The sequence below is a fragment of the Mustela erminea genome, chromosome 18 (assembly GCF_009829155.1).
Source record: "Mustela erminea isolate mMusErm1 chromosome 18, mMusErm1.Pri, whole genome shotgun sequence".
NCBI lineage: Eukaryota > Metazoa > Chordata > Mammalia > Carnivora > Mustelidae > Mustela > Mustela erminea.
The window spans coordinates 40,735,571-40,758,954 of NC_045631.1; the positions used below are offsets into that span (position 1 = coordinate 40,735,571).

Genomic DNA, 23,384 nt, shown 5'->3' on the forward strand with positions numbered 1-23,384 from the left:
ATGGAGCACTGGGTATGGTGAAAAAATAATGAATACTGTTATGATGAAAATAAATAAGTTTAATTTAAAAAAAAAGCAATCCTTTCCAAGAAAGTATTAAAACACAGAGACAAAAGACAAATGGGGCATTGCCAATGTGTTAGATAATAATGGAACTACATTACACCATTTTAAGTTTTAATAACTGTTAATGGACTCGAGAGAGCTGGATCTAGACTAGCAACAATCCAGTAAGTGTTTGAGTAAATGCCTTTAATGTTCTGGGCCTCAATTTATTTGTCTGTAAAATGGGAGAGTTTGACTAGCCTGTGCTTGTGGTCCCTTAAATTGTGAATAACCTATAATTCTGTCTGAACATTCTGATGAGGCCTTAGCAGATATATGGATTTCTAGCTTCCTTTTCTCCAGCATTCCTCCTGTCCCAGCCCTGGAACAGTGGCTCACACTGCTACAGTTTGAGAAAAATGCATATTTTTGAGAGAACAGAGGTGCATAGTCTCTGTGCTTCAGCCCATATTCCACCTCAACATAATACTCAGGATCCCAATATTTGCATTATGGGTCTTGGACAAGTCACTTCCCCTTTTCTGGGCTTAGTGTCTATTTGTAATAAGGGCTCCTCCAGCCCTGAATTCCCTTTTCTAGCTTAAGCTTCCTTTTAGGCCCTTAAGGTTATGTATGTGTGTGAACTAGAATAATTTTTGGTCATCTCACATTCTCAGTGAAGATTTCCAGGCCTCCCCTCCTCTGTGTCTCCCCCCACTTCCTGCTGGCAGAGGTCTGGAGAGCCTCATGAGCCACATCTTGTCCCTAGGTTGCATGGCTGCAAGGTAACAGTTCTGCCCAGCATTTGACTGCTGTGGAATAGTTCAAAGGATTAAGGTCCCTTTCTTTCATGGACAGTTCCCTGAGAATCCCTTGCTAGGATGAGACCTTGATATAAAAATGACATGAATATGATGTGATATAAACAGAGACATGATGCCGCTAGCATAGCATTTTATTGGCTACAAAACAGATATGTAGTGATGGCAATCTGAAGATTGTAGTAGGAAAGTAGAGCTTGAAAAACTCATGAACACATAATTTGACTCAAAAAGTGCAGCAATATATTAAGATAATTATAGAATATCTGGTGAGATTGTTACAGAGGAAAAAAAAAAAAAGCTTCTGAGTTTGATAACTCCAAGGATATATCTTAGGACTCACCCAATCGTGTCTGGGCAAGGATTTCCATTGGAGAAAAGTAGTTCTTACAATAGGCAGAAACTTTTATTGGCCTTAGGCACACTTTTGGATCTCATTCACTTGAGAAAGAATTATTCTTCCGTTGACACTCTCCCGTGTAATGGCCTTGATCTTTGGAGCTGAGGGAAAAAGCAATGAACAGGTCACTGCCATGCTTCTCCCACCATCTGAAATACTCATTTTTAGTTCCCTGCTCTCAGTACCTGAAGCTTCTCTGTCCCTTCCAAAATGATCACTCAGCAATATGGTGGGCTTTGGTGGAGTGAAGAGATCTCACCAAGGAGGGTTTTTCCTCCCACCCTCCAGGAAACGAGGGTGTGTGAATAGTGTTACCTTCTAAAGGCCAAGACCTGCATCCTAGGCTTGCTTGATGCAGAATCTAGGCTCTGAGTACCTACTCTTAAAGAGGTCTTCCTGCTTATGGAGGCTTTATTGCACTTGTATCATAGATTCTGTGAGCTAACAGAGAACTAAATGCCATTCTGGGCACCTCATTTAAACATCTAGAAAGCATGAAGAATGGGTGAGAGGCCAGGGATGTTTATCATGGTCATTGTTTTTGAAGTTATGGTTTATTTGAATATGTGTTTTGTCAACACACCAGGACACTGATTCAGACCAAAGGGAAGAATTGACATTAAGAGAGATACAGGGAGAACTTGGTTAAAATCAAACTTTCCAACAGTAGATTGGGCCACTCCTTCAAGTAATGGGTTCCCCATTCCTGGACATGTGTAAAGAGAGACTGAAGGACCATTTGTCGATATCTTATAGAGGGGTAGCAGTTAGACAAGCTGCCTTTCATGGTGCCTGGAACCCCAATTCTCTGAATCTCTAATGCCTTAGAACATTTTTACCACAAACTAATCAGAAAAGTGCCACTTGTTCCAGCCTGTGGTTTCTTAGAACTTTTCTGTGAGACCTTAAAGAAAATCTCAGAAAGTAGGGTTCCTAGGTCAAAGACATTCGGTGACACCAAGTTAAGCAAAGTAAAACTTTTGATGTTTCTTTGTCTTTCCTGTTCCTTTTCTTCCTCACAGCAGTGAGGTGGCTGGTCCATCTTTAACTTACTGAAATGCATGACTGTTCATGAAGAGGATGGTAGAACCTAGTATTTCAACCATTTCAGTCCATGGGACACATCTTTTGTAATACACAAAGTCTTATGGAACACTAATGTTCAACAGAATGTAGTTTGGGAAATTATGTGAAATTGTTTTCTTGTAATCTCCTAGGAGTTTAGTAAACAGACTCTATAACTTGACAGAGATCTAATAGTATGAATGATCATTGCTATCTGCTTTACTGCTGGCAGAGAACTTGCATATATATTATAGAAGACAACACTGAGAGCACACTTTTTTCTTTTTTATCTACTTTAAGTTAATTAAAAATTCCTGGACATCGGCAAGTAAAATAAAAATCGAACACGGGATACTTGGGAGTACACTAAGGATTATGAGTACTATAGATGATGTGAGTACTATAGAATGAATAAACATGTTGATTCATTTTTAAAAAGTAGATTCGAACATTGAAAGAAATTTTTCTTACCTTCCACACTTGACTTTGATTCCTCCATTGTCCTATAAAAATGATAAGAGTTACAGCTCATTCTAGTGTTAGCAACAATCATAAAAACTCATTAAGGTGAACTAACCTCGTTTGCCTGCTTGTAAATTCATAGCTCTTTAATAAGGATAATTGAGCTGTGTAGTCTCAAGGTCACGAGTTCATGGGAAACCCTTCCTGGATCCAGAAGGAAGTGAGTACCTCCTCCAACTGACCCTGGGGTCAAGGGAAGTCTGTCATACCACCTCCATTATTTCAGCTGGCTCTAGGCTTTGCCTCCACTGGGATCCTTTCCAGGATCTGGGTTTGAAGTCTGGAATCCCTGGGATTTTCACACTGTTCAGGATTTGGTCTGACAGTCTTTTATTTATGTATTTTTATTTATTTTATTTTGTTTTTTAAAGTTTATTTAAACAATCTCTTCACCCAATGTGGGTTTTAAACTCATGACCCTAAGATTAAGAGCCACATGCTCTGCTGATTGAGCCAACCAGGTACCCCTATTTATGTATCTTTTAAAAAACTTTCTAACCCTTTCTCTTGGGTCATAGAATATATGTGCCCCCCTCCCCCCCTTTTTTTTTTCTTCCTGGACAAGTTGGTCAGTAATACCAGATTGAAGAATCTAGATTTCTCAATTTCTTAGGACTCTTCTCCTGCTGTCAGGCTAAAATATTTCCTTCTGTTGTTGTTGTTGTTGTTGTGTTCTTGGTGGTGGTGGTGTGTATGTGTTTAGCCAAAATTGTGTGCATTCCCTGTGGGAAACACTATAGCCAAACCTTCCTAGTTGTTTCTTTCTAGAGACTTTATTATATTAATTTTCACTATTGACCTCAAATCTTAGTGCTGTGGTAATAACAATTGATTAATTCATACTTGCTACTTAATGAAATTTAACCTGATCTAAATGTCCGGAAGAAATTCAACATAAACCTTTCTCTCTCTAGAATGAGGATTGCTAACAGAACCCTGGGGTATATGAATGCACCCACAAAAACTTGATGCTCTTTTCATCTTCCTCCCCTGCCAGCTTTTGCCTTACCCCTCACTCTTTCCCTCCAGGAGCTGGTGGTAGGTGGCAATTTCCTTCTCTAGGTGGGTCTTGATGCCCAGGAGGACCTTGTATTCGTTGTGCTGACGCTCCAGGTCATGGCGGAGCTGCATCAGTTCTTCCTCATAGTGGGAGATGACCCGTTGCATGTCCTGGAGCTGGCAGGAGTACCGAGACTGGGTCTCTGATAACATGTTCTCTAAAGCAGATTTCTGAAAGAGGAAACGATGTTTCTTCTATTAATTGACTGATGGCTTGATTGCTTCAAAATGTGGGCTTGTTGAGTAGTTACAATACACCAATCACTCTGCTAGGTGTCTTGGCGGCTCCTGGGATGCAACGGTGGGCAGCTGGCTGACTTACAGGTTTGGGGCTTGGGCAGTGACAAGTTTACCAGAGTCAGGACTTTTGAAGCCCATTTTCTGGGCATATCTTTGTGTTGGGGGAGCTCTTGGCAACTTCATTACATTCCTGCAGTGCTTGTTGTATATGCTACTCATTTGGGATTGGGTGTATACTGCCTTGCCCTGATCTGTTCCTCACCTCCTCATGCTTACATTTTGTCTGTACCCAGATGGAAAAATGCTGGGTGAAACAATAACTGAACTGCTGTCTCTTTATGTATTCAGAGTAGGGTCTCAAGTAGGAGTGCCAGATAAAATAGCGCCTTGTTAAATTTGAATTTCAAATGAGCAATGAGTAATTTTTTAGTACAAGTATGTCCTAAAAATTGCCTCAGTATTGCATGGGACATACTTATAGTAAAAAACAAAAACAAAAACAAATGAACAACAACAACAACAAAAACCTTTGTTTTGTATCTGAAATTCAGATTTAACTGGATGGCCTATATTTTAATTTGGTCACTCTGGCAACCATCATCCCAAGCAATGCTTGTTCATTATGGCAATGGTGACAGCTTGTCATTACTGAGGAAATACTAAAAGCTGCACAGTGAAGTTGCTGCACTAGGGTACAGAGAACTGAGTTCAAGTCCCTGTTCTGTTTGGATTTCCCACCTGCTTTTCTGGCGCACGTAATTTTAATCTTCAGGAGAAACTCGTAACTGTGCTGGGTGCTCTCCCTTGATGATGGCTTTTGACTTTCACGGGGCACTTCATGTTGCCTGGCCTGCACTCATTACTCTCCTGTTCTCCCAGAGGGCTGTACTGCATTCCTTCTCCTCTGTCCTCAGACACCCTTTTCCCTCCCCCTTTTCTAATAAGCCCATGGCCTTGCTTCCTGCGTTACGGAGGAAATCAAAGCCATCAGGAGACAATTCCCACAAGCTCCCACCATTAATTCCACCCACATACGTGAACCTGGGTCCAGGTTCTTGTTTCCCTCCTGTTCCTGTGCATGAGCTGTCTGTGCTCCAGTCATTTTAGCAACTGCGCGCCTTCTCGCATCATCCATATTTTCCTCTATACCAGATTCTTCCCATCGACTTTCAAATAGAATGATTTCTCCCACTTTAAAATTTTCCTCTCTTGAATCCATATCCACCTTCAGTTGCCATCCAGTTTCTCTGCTCTCCTTCACCTACAGCAAAGCTCCTCAAAGAGTTGTCCATACCTGCTGTTCCAAAGTCCTCTGGACCTCCCTCCGGGGGCCAAGATACACAGTCTGACTCCCATCCTTACCCCAAGAGCCTCCCCTTCCCTTCCCTCTTCTGATCTTTCTTCTCTTTGTATGCTCACTACAGAAACATTGGCTTCCCTGCTCTTCCTCCAACCCATCTGAAACACCCATGCCTCAGGGCTTTTGCATTTGTTGTTCCCTCCCCCTGGAATCCCCTCTCTGTAGCCACAGAATGCACTTCTTTACCACTTCTAGGTTTTTTGCTCAACTGTCACCTCAACAGTAAAAACCTTTCCTGACCACCTTCTTTAAAATGCAGCTCGGCACTCCTGCATGCCTGACTTCCCCATTCCATGCTCCATTTCTTGGTAGCCGTTTTCTCCAACTCACACATGATATATTTTGATGATCTGTCATCCACACTAGAATGTAAATTCCCTTATGATAAAATCCTTAGTACTTAGAATCATGTCAGATAGTAGAATGCATGAAAATGAATGTAAATGTCTTGCTGACCTCACAGGGTTGTTGTGAAATACTCTATGTCCAAATGTTTTGAAAACTATAAAACACTGTAATTATTTCTGTGCTCATTATTATCACCTTGACAGTGTACATTTTAAATGTCTGTTCACTATCACTTATTCCTAAAGCATAACAGTAATTTATCTTGTGTACCTGGCAACAGAATGAACCAATTACTTCTCCTCAAGATCAAGGTCAGAGTAGCACTTGGAAATAATACTGATGAATGACTAGAAGATTCAGATAGGCTACAAAGGGAATCAAATCATAGATTTGGTTTAATGAATTTTGAGGGAATCAAATCATATATTTGATTTAATGAATTTTGAGTGCTTGTGACACTCATACAGAGCATTTTACTAAAAACCATGAAAAGTACAGAAATGACTTAGATATAAGAAGTTATAATTTGGGGCTCCTGGGTGGCTCAGTGGGTTAAAGCCTCTGCCTTTGGCTCAGGTTATGATCTCAGGGTCCTGAGATCGAGCCCCGCATCGGGCTTTCTGCTCAGCGGGGAGCCTGCTTCCTCCTCTCTCTCTCTCTGCCTGCCTCTCTGCCTACTTGTGATCTCTCTCTCTGTAAATAAATAAATAAATAAATAAATAAATAAACAAACAAACAAACCAAAACCAAAAAACTATATCTTAGGGATGCCTTGGTGGCTCAGTTGATTAAGCATCTGTCTTCGGCTCAGGTCATGATCTCAGAGTCCTGGGATTGAGCCCCTCATCGGGCTCTCTGCTCAGCAGGGAGCCTGCTTCTTCCTCTCTCTCTCTGCCTACCTCTCTGCCTATTTGTGATCTCTGCCTGTCAAATAAATAAATAAAATCTTTAAAAAAAGAATTTATAATTTACTGGGTGATAAGACGTCTACATGATGGACAGGGCAGTACTTTGGAGTCAGCCTGGCCTGGATTTGCCACCAATTCATGTTGACACCAGAATTTTTTTGTATTGGGGTTTCAGGGGGCAGCCTGGTTGTAAGTGGGGAGAGTACTACTAGAGATTATGAGGGCCTACTAGACCCTCATACCTTTCCCTAAACACCAGGTGGCTTTGCCACTGGCCACTCACTATCTGTGTGACCTTGACCAAATTTACTTAACTGTCTGGAGCTTTGGTTTCCTCATCCCTAAAATGAGAACATGAAGACCTACCTGGAAAGGCTAAAGTGAGGTTTGATGGCAGTTAACATTAATGAACCCCCTGGCACACAATGTGGCACATTGTGGACACCTCAATAAATGACAGCACTTATTATCTTTCTCACCACAAACAGTTTGGATGAGAAGTGGGAACTCCCAAGGGAGTTGGGGAGAGGAGCCCAGGAGAGAGGTCAAGAGAGGCTTCATGGAGGAGGTGGTACCTGACCCTAGCTCAGGCTCACCCTGTTGTGCTGTGCCTGCAGGTCTATCTCCAGGGCCTGGAAAGTGCGCTTCAGCTCATGGATGTCACTTTGGCTGCTCTGCACAGCTGCTGGGCTGGCCACCTCCTGGGCCATGGTGGCTGACTAGGAGACCAAGCAAAGGAGAGAGGCATTGGCATTGGGACTACATGGCAATGGAACCTTTGGGAAGTTTGAACTCCTTTCCTTTACCTGCTCTTTATACCAAGAGTCCAGGTCTTGATGCTTCTTCTTTATTATATACTCATATTCCTGCCTCATATCCTCCAGGACCTTGATCAGATCTTCTCCTGGGGTTGTATCCACCTTCACACTGACCTTGAAGTCATTTGGTACATGATGTTCCTCCATTTCCTGTTTAATAACAGAAAGAAAATGAATTGGCTATGATAATCAGAAGGCCAGAGATGTGTTGATTGGCAGCAGTTAACAGATCTTTTAAAAATTCAGCTTTTGTGGTTGTTTTTCTTTTACTGGTGTGGTTTGGTTTCTAAGTTATTTGTTGATGGCAAAACACTGTATGTTTTTTTCTGTTATAAGTTTATAAAGTAAAAAAAAAAAAAATAGCACTAGATAGGTAACCAAATGACCTCTGTGATTATTGACTTAATCCCTGGTTGAAAATGTTTCACAAAGAATCATGCTTCCATAGCATGTAAAGTACCCAGCACATGTTCATGGGTGAAGTGGTGACATAATTCAACTGTGGAACATTTCAGGTTAGAGGCTAAAGATTTTGGGAGGCAGTTCAGCAACCCAAAGCCAAAAAGTATAAAGACTTTTAATACCTTGTCAATGCATTATGACTCTGTAGGGCTGACACCCATAGGATGTCATGAAAATCAAGAGGGGCACCTGGGTGACTCAGTTGGTTAAGTGTCTGCCTTTGGCTCAGGTCATGCTCCTGGGGACCTGGGATTGAGCCCCAAGTCGGGATGGGGGGGTGGACCCTGCTCAGCAGGGAGTCTACTTCTCCCTCTCCTTCCTGCTCATGCTCTCTCTCTCTGTCTCTGTCACTATCTCTGTTTCTCTCTTTCTCAAATAAAATCTTAAAAAAAAAGAAAATCAAGAAACCATAGGAAAAGTTTAATTAATAATCACTGTCTTACCAACTGTTCAGAATTGAAGTTCTTTGATGTTCTTAAGCAATTTTATTTGCCTAAAACAGGGATTGCTTTTCTCTTACTGCGTCAGAGTTTCAGGGAATTTAGATTGATGGTACCTTTTTCAAAGTCAGTTAAATGCTTATGGAGATTAATGTTCTTCTTCTCCTTCTCCTCCTCTCCCTTCTCCTCTTTCCCCTCCTCCTCCTCCTCCTCCTCCTCCTCCTTCTTCTTCCATTTTAAGATTCTTCATTTTTGCCACTAGTTTTATTTACCTTGGTTAGTGGCAAATTCTCTTTATTCTACTGTCTCCCAATTTGCTGCACATTGGGTCAATGAAGGAAGTTCAATCCCATGCATTTATTCTTGCAGTATCATATTCATAAACTAGTCTAGGTAAACATTGTTTATTAGCAAAATTGTTGACTGATTCATCATTAATTTTGATCATATTTTGGCTGTTGGATTTGACACTGTATAGATAACCTTGAAGATGGAAAAATTAGATGTTTATATGATTCCTTATAATTACTTAGGTTGAAGGAAACTAAGACTGACATTTAGACGGTTGTTTCTTCTGGGCTATTGAATCATCTGAAGGTACAGATTAAGAGCTGTGCTGGTTACCAGGAGCTCCTGAGGAGACCTACCTGTTCATGTCGCTTCTTCATAAGGATGAGCTCTTTCCTCATCCCCTCAACCTCCTGCTCCAGGTCTGTTGTGACAATGGTCAGATCATCTAAGGTCTTTCGGAGACCTTCAACTTCAATTTCCAGGTCTTTCTTGAAGGAGTGTTCATTTTCATACCTTTGGTTGGAAGGAAGAGAAGAATACACCTGTTGTTGGAAGGCCATGGCCTTGTAAGGATCCATCTTACTTTAGAGGTGAATTTTGTACTTTTTAGGTTAGGAGCAAATGAACACATCATGAATCCCTCATATGTCTGTTTCACGCAAGTTTTTCTGATGGTGGCTCAATGTTGTTGTTGTTTTTGATTAGAGAGGACTGTTGACTAATAAACAGTCATATGCCCATTGCTTAGACTTATTAACTGTTAAAATTTTGCTTCATCTCTATTTTGTATTTTAAACTAAATTATAGACATTATGATATTTCCCCCCTAAATACTTAGGATACATCGTTAAAAAAAAAAAAAGAAAGAATTTTTGTTAAGAGTGAAGCAAAATGGGGGCACCTGGGTGGCTCAGTTGGTTAAGCATCTGACTCATGGTCTTGGCTTGGGTCATAATCTCAGGGTCCTGAGACCAAGCCCCATGTTGGGCTCTGTGCTCACTGTGGAGTCTACTTAAGATTCTTAATTTTCCTCTCCCTCTGAATTTCCCTGCCACATGCTCTCTCTCTCTCTCTCTCTCTCAAATAAGTAAATAAATCTTAAAAAAAAAAGAGAAGCAAAATGTTAACAGCTGTTAAATCTAAGTGATGGACATACTTTTAACTATGGAGAACAAACTGATGGTTACCTGAGGGGAAATGGGTAGGGGGATGGGGGAAAGAGGTGATGGGGATTAAGGAGTGTACTTGTGATGAGCACTGGGTGATGTATGCAAGTGCTGAATCACTATATTGTACACCTGATAGGTGTAACAACACACAAATAATAATACTGTATGTTAACTACTGGAATTAAAATAAAATAAAAAAAATAAAAACAGGAGTTTTCTAAATAAGCATAATAACATTATCACCCTTAAAGAGCTGATAATAACTCTTTAAAATCATCTAATGCTTGATTCATATTCAAATTTCCCCATACTATAAGGTGTATTTGTATTTTATATCCAGTTTGTTTAAAGTAGGCTCCAGTCAAGTATTTGTTCATGTTATGCCTTTTGATTATATTTGTGAATCATGAGAGACTATGGACTCCAAAAAACAATCTGAGGGGTTTGAAGTGGTGGGGGGAGGTGGGAGGTTGGGGTACCAGGTGGTGGGTATTATAGAGGGCACGGATTGCATGGAGCACTGGGTGTGGTGAAAAAATAATGAATACTGTTATGCTGAAAATAAATTTAATTTAAAAAAAGATATTATATGTGGCTAATGGTGAAATAAATTTTCCTTTGGCAAAATAAAAACAAGAGGAACCTCCAAAACAAAGCAAAAGAAAAACAGCAAATGAAAACTGCCCACAATGGGGTGAGGAAGCAACTTACTTGAGGCCAAAGTCATCCACCGCCATCCTGGCATTGTCAATGAGAAGAATGATCTGAGCATTGGTCATCTTACCATCCATGATCTGTAAAACACCCATCAAGAGTCATTTAAGTCAGACACACTCTCATGGGAGAGCTGCATTTCCAAAGACTGTATTTCCTGGGTATATGACTTGTTAGCATAGATGACTTCTTTCCTGGCAGTGGAACAACAAATAATCAAATCAGTAAATGTCGAGCACTTACTAGGTACAAAGCATCAGAATGGTTTTTAAAGTAAGAACGTGGTCTGCAGCCACTTCACTGTCTTTCTTCACACTCAGTTTGACAGGCTAGGATTGATGGCGATGCTGAAAGAATGACATTGGAAGAGGAAAGAGAATCATCGTTCAAAGGGCCTCCTGGCTTTCTAGCACTGAGAACATATCTTACTGTTTTGTTTCAGCTCACCCACGTCTGATGATGTTAGAAGAGTTTTAAGTTCTAGTCCTATTTTTATTGTGACTATTAGTTTGGCTCCCTTCAAGTGCAATAGTTATTTTAGATGAACATAATTCTTCCCTGTGGTAGCATTCATGTTTCTGATCAGTGATACTGAGCAAAGTATCAAAATATCACTGATACTAGTTCATCAGACTGATTTTAAATGAATTTTATAAGAGTCATCACATACCATAATTATTTTTTGTCCACAGTGACTATAGCCATTCACATAACTTGTAGGTATGTGTAAGTGTTTGTAAATTATTCCATGATGAGAATGCCCAAATTGTGGCTATTGAAATATTAAGTGAAGTCACTTTTTGGCAGCTTAGTAAACTTTAACTGTGATAAAGCCTCTGGTTAAGACTTTTACTAGACGTTTATGTGTTTTTTAACCTTAACATGAAAACTACTATTGGAAGTTTCTACTTGAGCAGTTGTATTTACGTACATGATTTGTTAATTCTTCTAGGTAGTTGTAACCAGAGTAGTGTTCATTTGATATATGTTCCTGTCTTCAGGAAAATTAGATGGAAGATGTCTCAACATCAAAAGTATAATACCACTTATTTTTGTGCCAAGTATTGTGCTGAGCCAGGAACTGGGGATTTTTCTTCTTTACTTCCTGTTACTGGCCATTGGCATGAACTTGGGTCAGTCACCCTATTTCCTGGGTTTCGATTTCATCATCTGTTAAGTAAGGAGTTTGTAGTAGAAACTACTAGAGGTCCTAGCTCTAAACTTAATGATTTAGTTGGAGGCAGAGAATCCTGTGACATTGCCATACATTTGAACAGATAATTCCTTTATTTGGAAAAGATTTCCTTAGTGCAAATTTATAGCTCAATACAAAGGCACCATTTCGTTTCAAGATCTGCTCCCATTCAAAGCTTCCCTGATTACTTGGAATCTGGTATCATGAATGCACAATAGCAGGATTCAGAGGTGGTAGTAACTCTGGGTCTGGAACCCAAAAGGCAGAGCCTGGGGTCCTGCTGTTGTACCTACTAGCTGAGTGAACTTGTTGAGTCTCAGTTTCTTCATCCATAAAATGGCAATAGTAATAATAATAGTAGCCACTTCATCAGAGAATTATGAGAATTATATTAGAAGAGGTTAAACACAATAACATTGTAACATATTTAGCATATTCTGGGCACACTGTAGACACTCAGAAGAATTAGTTGAAACTATATTAATTTAGAAAGCTGTGGAGTACTTAATTTTCTTTTTTTTTTTTTTTAAAGATTTTATTTATTTATTTGACAGACAGAGATCATAAGTAGGCAGAGAGGCAGGCAGAGAGAAAGGAAGGGAAGCAGGCTCCCTGCTGAGCAGAGAGCCCAATGCGGGACTCGATCCGAGGACCCCCGGAATCACGACCTGAGCAGAAGGCAGAGGCTTTAACCCACTGAGCAACCCAGGTGCCCCCTTAATTTTCTTTTATAAGAACTTTTGAGAAGATACACAGATGGCCAAAAGGCACATGAAAAGATGCTCAGCATCACTCATCATCTGGGAACTGCAAATGAAAATCACAATAAGGTAACACCTCACACAAGTCAGAATTGGCTAGTAGCAAAAAGATAAGATGTAGTAAGTGTTGGAGAGGATACGGGGAAGAGGGAACCCTTATACATTGTTGATGGGAAGGTAAATTGGTACAGCCACTGTGGAAAAAAAGTATGGAGGCTTCTCAAAAAATTAGAAATAGAACTGCCAAATGACCCAATAATTCCACTTCTGGGTATTTACCTGAAGAAAGACCCTCACCAATTTGAAAGCATGTATGCACCCCTGTGGTCATTGCACCATTATTGATAGGAGCCAAGATAGGGAACCAACTTAAGTGTCCATCAATAGATGAATGGATACAAAAGATGTGAGAGATATATATGTATACACACATACATACATACATACACACATAATGGAATACTATTACCAAACCATTAAAAAAAAAATTCTACCATTTTCAACCACATGGATGGACCTAAGGAGTATATACTGGTTGAAATAAGTCAGAAAAATACCACAGAGACAAGAAATAAGTCAAAAAGACAAATATTATATGATTTCGCTTATATATGGAATTCTAACAAACAGACAGAAATGAACTTATAAATGCAAGGAACAAACCGGCGGTTGCCAGAGGATGAGGGGAGGGAAGTGGGTGAAATAGGAAAATGGGATCAAGAGATGCAAACTTCCAGTTACAAAATAAATGAGGCATGGGAATAAAAAGTACAGTGAGGGGTGGGAGATTGGGGGAGCCAGGTGGTGGGGGTTATGGAAGCCACGTATGCATGGAGCACTGGGTGTGGTGCATAAACAATGAATTCTGTTACGCCGAAAAGAGATAAATATAAATAAATAAATAAATAAACAAACAGTGTAGGGAATATAGTGGAAAAAAAAAAAGGAGGTAAAAAGCCAGCACTTTTGTAATTAGAGCCAATGTCTGTACTCGATAAAACCCAGATTCTGTATGTTGAGAGACAGCCTCAAACTTCTGCTCTTCGTGGTGGGAGATAACCAGGTTGCTACCCTTCTCCACTCCTTTCATCCTTTGGTGGATTCCAAAAGGTACTATGACTACTTCCTTTGCTCTAAAAAAGGATTCTGTGGATATTTCCTTGTTTCCCCACTCCAGTGCTGCTTAGGGACTTTCATACCAATGCTTTTCCCTTCCAGGCTCTTTATTCGTTCCGTTATCTAAGCAGCTCCATCCTCAAAAGCTTGGGGACCCTGTGCGCTGAGTTTTTCTTTCTTTCTTTTTTTTTTTTTAATTTTTAATTTTTTATAAACATATATTTTTATCCCCAGGGGTACAGGTCTGTGAATCACCAGGTTTTGACTGACATCCAGAGAAACCAAACAGTATTCCCTCTGTGGAATCAGAAAAATAAAAAATACAATCTGTGGGCCTATTTGGCTTTTCTGAGTTAAATTGGTAATTTATCTGTTGTAAAACCCACATCGAGATTCTGATGCTGGGGTGCCTGGGTAGCTCAGTGGTTAAGTGTCTGCCTTCAGCTCAGATTATGATCCTAGGACCCTGGGATCGAGCCCCGCATCATGCTCCCTGCTCTGCGGGGAGCCTGCTTCTCCTTCTCCCACTCCTTCTGGTGGGTTCCCTCTCTCACGCTCTCTGTCTGTCAAATAAATAAGTAAAATCTTAAAAAAAAAAAGTGAATCTGATTCCCTCAGTCAGCGTTCTTCTCAGAGTACATGAATGGTGAATTCTGAAATGCATTTGATACAGAGCATATTTAAAAACCAAAATTATTTCCCCTGTTCAGGCTTACCTGATGCAATATTATGATACAGCCACTCTTTCAGAGACATCCTTCACAGTAATGAATGGATGATGAGGATGGGTTGAGAAATAATTTGTGAAGCATAGGTTTTGCATTGTGTGTTGTAATTAATCACCTGAATTTTCCCTCAAGGCTCTGAGTTCATTCTTTTAAAACACTTGAGTTGGTGTATTGTATAGCATTGTTGCTCCAGGGTGTGTAATCTTGTTCCAGGAAGAAGATAATAGAATTTTTTAATCATAAACCACAGTGCCAAAATATAGTACTATTGAGAGCCATTCTAAAATACACATATCCTTATGACGAAGTCCAACTCGGTGTTTCAAAAGGATTGGATTAATTTTTGAACTCATTTTCTTACAGACTTTTTGAGTAATACTTAAGATCCCTACAGTGGGGTTGGAAGAACACTGTATCTACTGATAGCATTTCATCAAGGCCTGGGAAGGGGTCAGTCCCTGCTTGTTGTGGGTTGTTATACTCTTGTGTCTCTGTTTTCTTGCCTGTGGGGGAGGTCAGGACAGATAGTACAACCTCAACTTCAAAGAACTGTTTTCTTCAAACATGAAAAGAATACAACTAAAATAAGTAATCCAGAAATGAGTGGAATTCAAACCTGAATTTAATATATAGCCCAGAATTTAAAGTCAGAACCCAGAATCCCAGGCTTAGAGAGTGGGCTTAGAGAGTAGGCTTAGAGAGTGGGCAAGCCACCCATTCCTTGGCATTGCCCCCTGCTCACTTCACTCAGTTCTGTTCCAAAGAATTTGGGCAACCACTCAGTCTCAGTCTCCTCATCTATAAATTTGGGGTAAGAATACTTGCTTTGCAGAATGAGATAATGTATATGAAATGTGTGTCGTCTGATTAGCAATGCAACTGTAATGCAGTATTTCTACAAGCAGTACCATTTTTGTAGGACGTAGGCTAGTGAGCACCATGTTGTGTGGAAATTGTCAGGCCTTTAGAAACACATCTGAGTTAGAATCCCATGTCCGCCTCTTGCTGGTGGCTTTTGGTGACTACCTCACCTCTCTGAGCTTCTGTCTCTTTACAGGGTCATTGTAAGAATTGAATCAGGTAACGTTGAATGTTTCCATCAGCGCAGAAAGCTTTCTGCTTTCAGCTAATGTGTATTAAAAAATCCTACATGAAGGCTGGCATACAATAAGGGCTTAATAAATGTTTTCCTTCCTCTTCCCTTTTTTCTGCTGTCAGTGAATTGTTTGACCAGGTCTGACCTCATGTTTCTTTCGGGAGTTAGGTTCTCAGCTGTCCATCTGCAAAAATCTTCTATTCTCTCCATTCTAACACAAAAGCAACTTTATTAATGAAAAAAAATATGATGTGGTTTGTTGAGTCACCTTGTTTTTTCCATAAAGACAACCATGTACTATATAGTTAGGGTAATTATGCAGTCAGTTATTAGGTTGATTATTCAATAATTAGGGTTCATTATGAGGACAGATTTATATTATCTTGATTGGTCTTTCCTACATTCAAGCAAGGACGACTAAGGGTTGAGAAATCGTACTGTATAAATATTGGAAACCTGTGATGCCCTTTCGAGGATGGGTAAAATCGTGATCTTACAGGGAATTTTCTGGGACCACTTTACATAAGAGGGAAGCTATATAGCTTTAAAAAATAATTTATGAGCCGACTGGATTTCCCTCCACTTCTAATCAATGTTGTGAGGTGTTCCAGAAGGTATAAGCTCAGCTTTTTTTTTTTTTTAATTGTTTGGTTGAAAAATTTTTTTTGTTTTAAAGACGTCTCTATAACCCATCCTAACTCCAAGATTCCAAAAATTGTGCCCATTTTATTTTTTTTTTCCCCTAGCAATATGCCTTTTTAGAATTGGGAGCAGCAGAACTTAGAACTTCTAGCAGCCCTCAAGAAGAAATACCCAGGAATGTCAACAGATGTATCTGTTAGTGGAGTGACAGCCTTTAGGTATGCTCTCCAGAATCGTGAACTTGGCCTTTCTTTCTGTGGATAATCATGCTTTTGCCAGGACTTTTGAGATGGAGCAGAACTGAAGTAATGAGAAAGCAAACGCTCTCTTGTGCCTCTTATGCCTCTTGTGCCCTGAGCATGAGGGATGAATATTGGCCCTTATTGTTACTGTAACATTCCTGTATCATAAGTGACACCAGACAGCACCTGGTTGCCTTACATTTTTTGGATTTTCCATAATATTTATGTATAGAGAACGAAATACACAACACAGGCTTTCCCAAGTCCAAAAGGTATAACAAGAAAATATCCTCCAATACCTTTGTTTATAATTACTTTCAGTTCTTTTGCCATTTTTCCTGGAAATTGTCTTTTGTACTGATTTCTCCTCCCATGGCTGGAAATGCAGCCCCCTCTTGAGTTCCAGGGTCGCCCATGATCTTACCTGCTCCTGCAGGTGGCTGATGTTTTCCTCATACTTGGAGTAATTTTGCTTACTGCCAGGATCTCTCTGCTCGTGCCACTTCAGGATACGACGTTCGAGCTTCTGGTTGGCCTCCTCCAGGGCACGTACCTTGTCCAGGTAGGAAGCCAGGCGATCATTGAGGTTCTGCATCACCTCCTTCCCACTTGCAGCAGGGAGGGAATTGCCTCTTCTAGATCCCCAAGAGCCTCCAGGAGGCAGGCACCTTGGTGAGCTGAAGGAAAGGGAGATGCGGACACCCCCGGCACCCCCATGGACACTGGGAGCCCGAGGGAAATTCCCCAGCTGGCCCCAGCTGCCTCCCGAGCCACGGAGGGAGCCAGAAGGGGTCTGGCTGAAGCTGTGGCTGGAGTTCATGGTCCCATCTGTGTTTGGTGCAGGGCTGGGTTCTGCTCCGCTCCCTGGCCCTGCAGAACTGAGCCGCCCCAAACTGCCCTGGATGGTTTTATGCGCTTCACTGTGGGAGTTCCCTTCCCTGACAACTGCACCAACAAGATCGTATCATTGTGCAACAGGTGTTTCCTCTTGGTCAATCCTGAAGTGCCCTTGGGCCTTCACACACACTGTTGTTGTTTAGAGCCACATCAATACACCAGTTTGCTTCTCCCTTCTTGTTGTAACCGGGAGGTGCGGCCCACTGCATGAGGTGGGTATTAGTCTCAGGTGTCTTTCTAATCTTTCTGTGGGATTTTTTTCTTTGACCATTTATCTGAAAAGGATCAGACTGAAGTTGACAAAAAGGCTATTTGGTGTGGTACAGATTTCCTTTTGAAAAGTAGACCTTAAGCGCACAGACACACACGCCTTCCCCAGCCCCAAACACACCCCAGCTCTAAAGTGAGGGTGGGAGGGACTCCCAAGCGAAGAGCCAGATCAGAATCTCAGGTTCTAGAATAAAAATACTCATGCTGAGGAGATGGAGAATGGTCTGAACATCTGATGCCTTTGTGGCAGTTACTGTTTGATGGAAAGTAATTTCAAAGGATCGTTCTTAAGAACAAACCCTCAATTATAATTAATTAATGAATGACCGAGCCTTCCACTTCCAGGGTGCCTTTCATCCCCAGCACACCTCAAAACCAAACAACCCAGCCTGCACCAGGACTTCCTTGGCCCCTGGCAGGAATGTAGCCTTTGGTAACTGGCCAGCGGCCCTGTCCTGGCTGAGCCTTGAACAGGCTGGCTTCTGTATGTCTGTGACCTGCAGAGGGGATGGAGGAACACAGGAGTTGTGCCATGGGCTGTCGAACATGCTTGATGAATCTTAGGCTTTATCTGCCAAGGTAAAGGTTAGGAATGGATAAAGAACGAGCCTGGGGGTGGGGAGCCACGTGCTGGTTACCAGCAATTAGATTTAAAGGGGACTTTGAAATAAAATGGCAACACTGGAACGGACTTTAGTATACCTCCATTCAAACCACTTATCTTACAGACATGGAAACCTGGCCTGGGTGAGGGGTGGTAGGGCATGGCAGAGGACAGATCGTGGGTTAGAGGCAAAGCCACGGTGGGATTCTTTCCATCACACAGCACTGTCATCATTGAGTTGAATCTTGACAGAGCCTGTAAAGATTCTCTTCCATCATGGTGGTAATGGGACTTCCCAGGTTACACAGCCCTTTGATGGTCGTTATTAAAGGTGCTCGACCACTCTTGAGGTAGCCACGCAAGGGTTAGTGTCCCCATTTTATAGATAAAGCATCCGGGGCCCATGGAGGTGACTGATTCAGAGCTGATTTGCATGTGTAATATAACTCAGCACATGAATGCGTAGGCGTCACTGCCTTGGTCTGTGCTGTTCCCACTGCTGGGACACTCGCTGCCTGACTGCCCGCACCCACTCCCCTGACTTCCAGACGTAGTTCAAGGGTTACCTCCCTCCATGAGATCATTAACTGATTTTTCCTGCATGAGTTGGGTGCCCCTTCTATGAAGAAGCCACATTTTCTGGATCCTAAGACCCTCTGGAGGGGCAAACAGATTTGTATCCCCACCCTACCGGGAGCCCCTCAACTGGGCCCAGCTGCCTCCCGGGACCTGACTCCACCCCGTCCTTTCTCTCATCACTCTGCATTTGTCACACTCCTCTGGGACCACGGGCATCTTGAAAGCTGGGATTATGTCTTCTGTCTCTCAAACACCAGTCTGGCTTTTTTTTTTTTTTTTTAAAGATTTTATTTATTTATTTGAGAGAGAGAGCGAGCACAAGTGGAGTGAAGGGCAGAGGGAGAGGCAGAGACTTCCCACTGAGCAGAGAGTTCAGTGAAGGACTCGATCCCAAGACCCTGGGATCGTGACCTGAGCCAAAGGCAGATGCTTAACCAACGGAGCCACCCAGGCGCCCCAGAGTCTGGCTTCTTATAGGCATTTCATAAATGTGTGTTAACTTGGTAATGAACTTTCTAGAGTTAGGATTTTAACTCTGCTCCTCTGAAGTCATTGCCTCCCGCCCCTTTGAGAAGTGTGAGTTGTAAAATCAGATAGTAAGAGAAAGCCACGCCAAGAGGTGAACTAGCTAGGCATAAAGGCAACCTCATTCCTCATTGCGAATAAAATCACCTAAAGCACACCATCTCTGCTTGTCCACCCTGGCAACAAAACCTTGCAAACGTACTCTGGATTTCTTCGTCTTACTGTGGGCAAGATGGGAAAATTTAGTCAGGACTAAAGGTAGCCTTGAGGGTGCTTAGAGGGAGTATCCTTTAAAAGTGTTCTATGGTCACTTATATCGCTGAACACTAGAAAGAGACACAAGGGAAATAAATGGAAAGGGGGCAAATGAGGGAAGCATAGAGACTTGTTTGGATATGTGGATGCTGCCTGATCATTTATTGACTCAAGGTTTGGGTCAGCTCCGGAGAGTGTTCACATAGACCCAGCCTCACAAATGACAACACCCAGGTTGTATAAAGGGCCAGTCTGTGTGCTGTCTCCTGAAACTCCCTCTCAGTGACTGGTGGTGGGAATGATCACTTCACTGCACTTTGCAGGCATGTCTGAAGTGGCCATGACCTATTAGCCTTGTGAATTGGCCCATGCGTCATTTTACATCAGTGTGTGGGAGTTGGGATTTACAGGAGTTAACCCGAAGCAAAATACTTCTTGTGTTATATCCAGCAGGACCAGGGCAGGGAAAAATTGGTGGTGCCATCTGAGAAGACTGGAGAGAGGTCACTTCTTTTTTTTTTTTTTTTCTTTGAGAGAGGTCACTTCTAGAACTATTATGCAAAGATTTTCCTTGTAGCTCCCAATATGTAGTGCTCCACTACAGATTTTAAAAGAGATGGTGGATTTTTGTTTGTTGGTTGGTAAAAATGATACCTGCTTATTATAAAAAACACTCAAGTACTACATGAAAGTATAAGAAAAAAGATTCTCCCACACAGACAACATTGGTAAATTAGTGAACATTATTTCAGATACTCTCGATCTCTCTATATTATAGACATATGGGTGACTAGAATAATTTTAGAAAAATGAGCTCATACAGTGTATTCTATTGTAGAAGAATTAAATTTTAAAAATGTAGTTGACAAGCTGAAATGAGTTTTCTTTAGTTACATGTTTTCTATAGGATTTTTAGACTTTTCGTCATATTCTTTTTGCAATTTTTAAGGGGAATAAAATGACCTGTAAATTTGTGGAATCACAGAGTTGGAGAGAAGGGCAAGAATAGGTCATCTGTTGCAGCTTTCTGCTTCTAGGTAGGTCAACTGCAAATTGCTGAGCTTATTTTTAAACTGATTTTTAAAGAACTCAAGGGATAAAGCCTCAATTGCCGCCTTTTTTTTTTTAAGATTTTATTTATTTGTTTGACAGACAGAGATCACAAGTAGGTGGAGAGACAGGCAAAGAGAGAGGAAGGGAAGCAGGCTCCCTGCCGAGCTGAGAGCCCGATGTGGGGCTCGATGTGAGGCTCAATCCCAGAACCCTGGGATCATGACCTGAGCCGAAGGCAGAGGCTTTAACCCACTGAGTCACCCAGGTTCCCCTCAATTGCCTTCTTAATAGATGTCCAACACCTACTCATCTTTCTGGTCAATGAGCATTTCACCTATGATCCGGTTTCATGAATTTTTTTGTATTTCTATGGGGTTCAAACTGTTTCTAAATTATTCTTCTTTGTATGACTTGACAGCTAAAAGATTTGTAATTTTCGCATTTGGTTCATCTTTCTGATGAATTGAGATGTAGTTGCTAAAGGGGATGGATATTTTGCAGGAGAGGTTGGGCAGAGAGTGAATGAAGGGGATTGCGTGTGGGCATTAGGGGATCAGAAGGGAGCCTGGCAGCCATTGCTGTCATTTTCTGGGAGCACAGTGTATGTGTGCCTTTTAAAGACAATCCTTCCATCACTGAGATTTTCCCTAGGCACCATTTCTTTAGATTGAGAGAAGTACGACCAGAACAATCCCCAAATAGAAGTTTGACTCTGCAAGGCACTTTAGAACAAATGAGTAGATCTTCAGGCAAAATTGCTATGTCATTATCCTGTGACTTGGAGGGCTACATAACAAGATTAGACACTTATAGAAATAAAACATAGTGCCTGCTGTGCAGACAGACCAGACATCCTAGAAGTACATAAGTTTATCAAACTGTGGCCAAATAAAAATAAAGTTTTTTCATATTTTGACTTTTCCAGGAAAACATGGCCAACAGGTAGAAGGCTAAGTGAAGAAGTATTCCATATAGTATTCTAGACTAGGAGGGGAAGGCAAGCCAGTGTAAGGTGCTTCCAAATAATATGTGTATGTATTGACTGATGTACAAGGAGAAATAATAAAAATACTCACAGGCAAAAAGAATTTCAGGGTCATCGTAGGAAGTTTTCTTAAATGGTAGGTGATGGAAACTCTTCATGATATGATTTTGAAAAGCAACAAAGAATTAGATGAGGATGCAGAGGTAGACAGAGCCTCAGTGACCACAGACAAAGATCATGTGTGGCCTTATGGGCAGAGTTAGGAAATTTGAAGAGAAGAGAGCAGAATAAAGAAAGAGAAAGCAGATTTCAATTCAGTAAAATCTGGTCATAAGTATTCACTGAGGTCTTACTCCGTATTAGCATATTCCTGAGCAATTTCATTATGTAAGAATATAAGAAACAAAAGACACGTTTGGTGCGTTTACTGCACGTCAAGCAACTGCCTGGTTACCCCAGGACTTAATAGTAAGGAAGCTGAAAGGCCCAGGCTCTGGCCTGCTCACCTTTAAGTCTTCAATACTATTTTCAGTTTATAGAGGGCTGTGGTGGACCTTCCATAAATGTTTATTAACCTTGGCCTTGGGAAGTTCCACTACTGCTCTATGGATTACGTCAAACAGACTATGTGAGATACAGAGAAGAAGAAGGAAGATGACGGTGGCGGAGTCTGGTTAAAAATAAGCTCTCTAATGGAGTGGATGTGGGCATTAGGGGATCAGAAGGGAGCCTTGAGGGGCTGTCATGATTGAGAGGGAGCAGGTGGTCCCAGGTAATGGAGTCAGAAAGAATGGCTGGAAACAAAAGACAAATCCTGTAGAAGTTCCCAAATTCTAGATTCTTTTTTTTTTTTTTTTTTTTAAGATTTTCTTTATTTATTTGGCAGAGATCACAAGTAGGCAGAGAGGCAGGCAGAGAGAGAGGGAGGAAGCAGGCTCCCTGCTGAGCGGAGAACCCAATGCAGGGCTCGATCCCAAGACCCTGAGATCATGACCTGAGCCGAAGGCAGAGGCTTAACCCACTGAGCCACCGAGGTGCCCCCAAATTCTAGATTGTGCTGATTGCATCCCCATGGTGTTTTTTGTTTGTTTGTTTGTTTGTTTGTTTTTAAAAGGTTCCCCCTGTCTTGTAAGGTAGTAGTTTGAGCTATAGGCTTAATTAGATTCATGTCAGACACTTTTGGCAAGAATGCTTCCCAAGGAGTGTGGTGTTCTTCTTCTTGTTCATCCTGTAACAAAATGCCTTACGTCAGCCTTGCTTTGCCATCGATGCTGAAGTTCTTAAAGCTTCCATATCCCAGGCGAAAATTACCCAGGTGAAAACACAAGACAATGCTTCGTTCTAAGCTGAGATTTTTTCACTTGGAATTCAATGGAGAGTTTAGTGGAAGTTAGCAAACATCTCTGAAAGTGTGTGCAGAATAGTCTCTGCACGTTCCTATGTTTACTCTTCAGAGAGGAAGTTAAGCTTTCATTAGCTCACTAAAGGAGCATATAAATAGAAAAAGTTGGGATCCAATGGTGGTTCATTCTCTCATTGGCCTTTAGTTACCAGTGAGATGTGTAGGATTTATCATATGGTTTCACTTATTTGTTGAGCATAACAAATAGCATGGAGGACATGGGGAGTTAGAGAGGAGAAGGGAGTTGGGGGAAATTGGAAGGGGAGGTGAATCATGAGAGACTATGGACTCTAAAAAACAATCTGAGGGGTTTGAATTGGCGGGTGGGTGGGAGGTTGGGGTACCAGGTGGTGGGTATTATAGAGGGCATGG

General features: G+C 41.4%; 1 protein-coding gene and 1 long non-coding RNA gene across 5 annotated transcripts in view; one reads left to right on the forward strand and one right to left on the reverse strand.

Annotated features, from left to right (window-relative positions):
- Positions 1 to 23,384, forward strand: part of LOC116577602 — a 151,731-nt gene that overhangs the window by 93,857 nt on the left and 34,490 nt on the right. The window lies entirely within an intron of this gene.
- KRT23 (keratin 23) lies at positions 473 to 17,361 on the reverse strand. The gene is made up of 8 exons (XM_032321088.1): positions 16,867 to 17,361; positions 10,660 to 10,742; positions 9,136 to 9,292; positions 7,575 to 7,736; positions 7,365 to 7,487; positions 3,863 to 4,083; positions 2,803 to 2,834; positions 473 to 1,367 (listed from the first exon to the last, which is right to left on the reverse strand). The coding sequence occupies exons 1-8, from the start codon at positions 17,260 to 17,262 to the stop codon at positions 1,282 to 1,284; spliced, it is 1,260 nt and encodes a 419-aa protein (XP_032176979.1). The 5' UTR covers positions 17,263 to 17,361; the 3' UTR covers positions 473 to 1,281.

Bases quoted from the DNA above. Each gene is read 5' to 3' on its own strand.
- KRT23 (XM_032321088.1), bottom strand. From the start codon at position 17,262: ATGAACTCCAGCCACAGCTTCAGCCAGACCCCTTCTGGCTCCCTCCGT. The intron at 7,488-7,574 runs GTAAAGGAAAGG...TTGGTCTCCTAG, and splicing joins ACTCTTGGTATAAAGAGCAG to TCAGCCACCATGGCCCAGGA. The intron at 4,084-7,364 runs GTGAGCCTGAGC...TTCCTCTTTCAG, and splicing joins TGCAGGCACAGCACAACAGG to AAATCTGCTTTAGAGAACAT.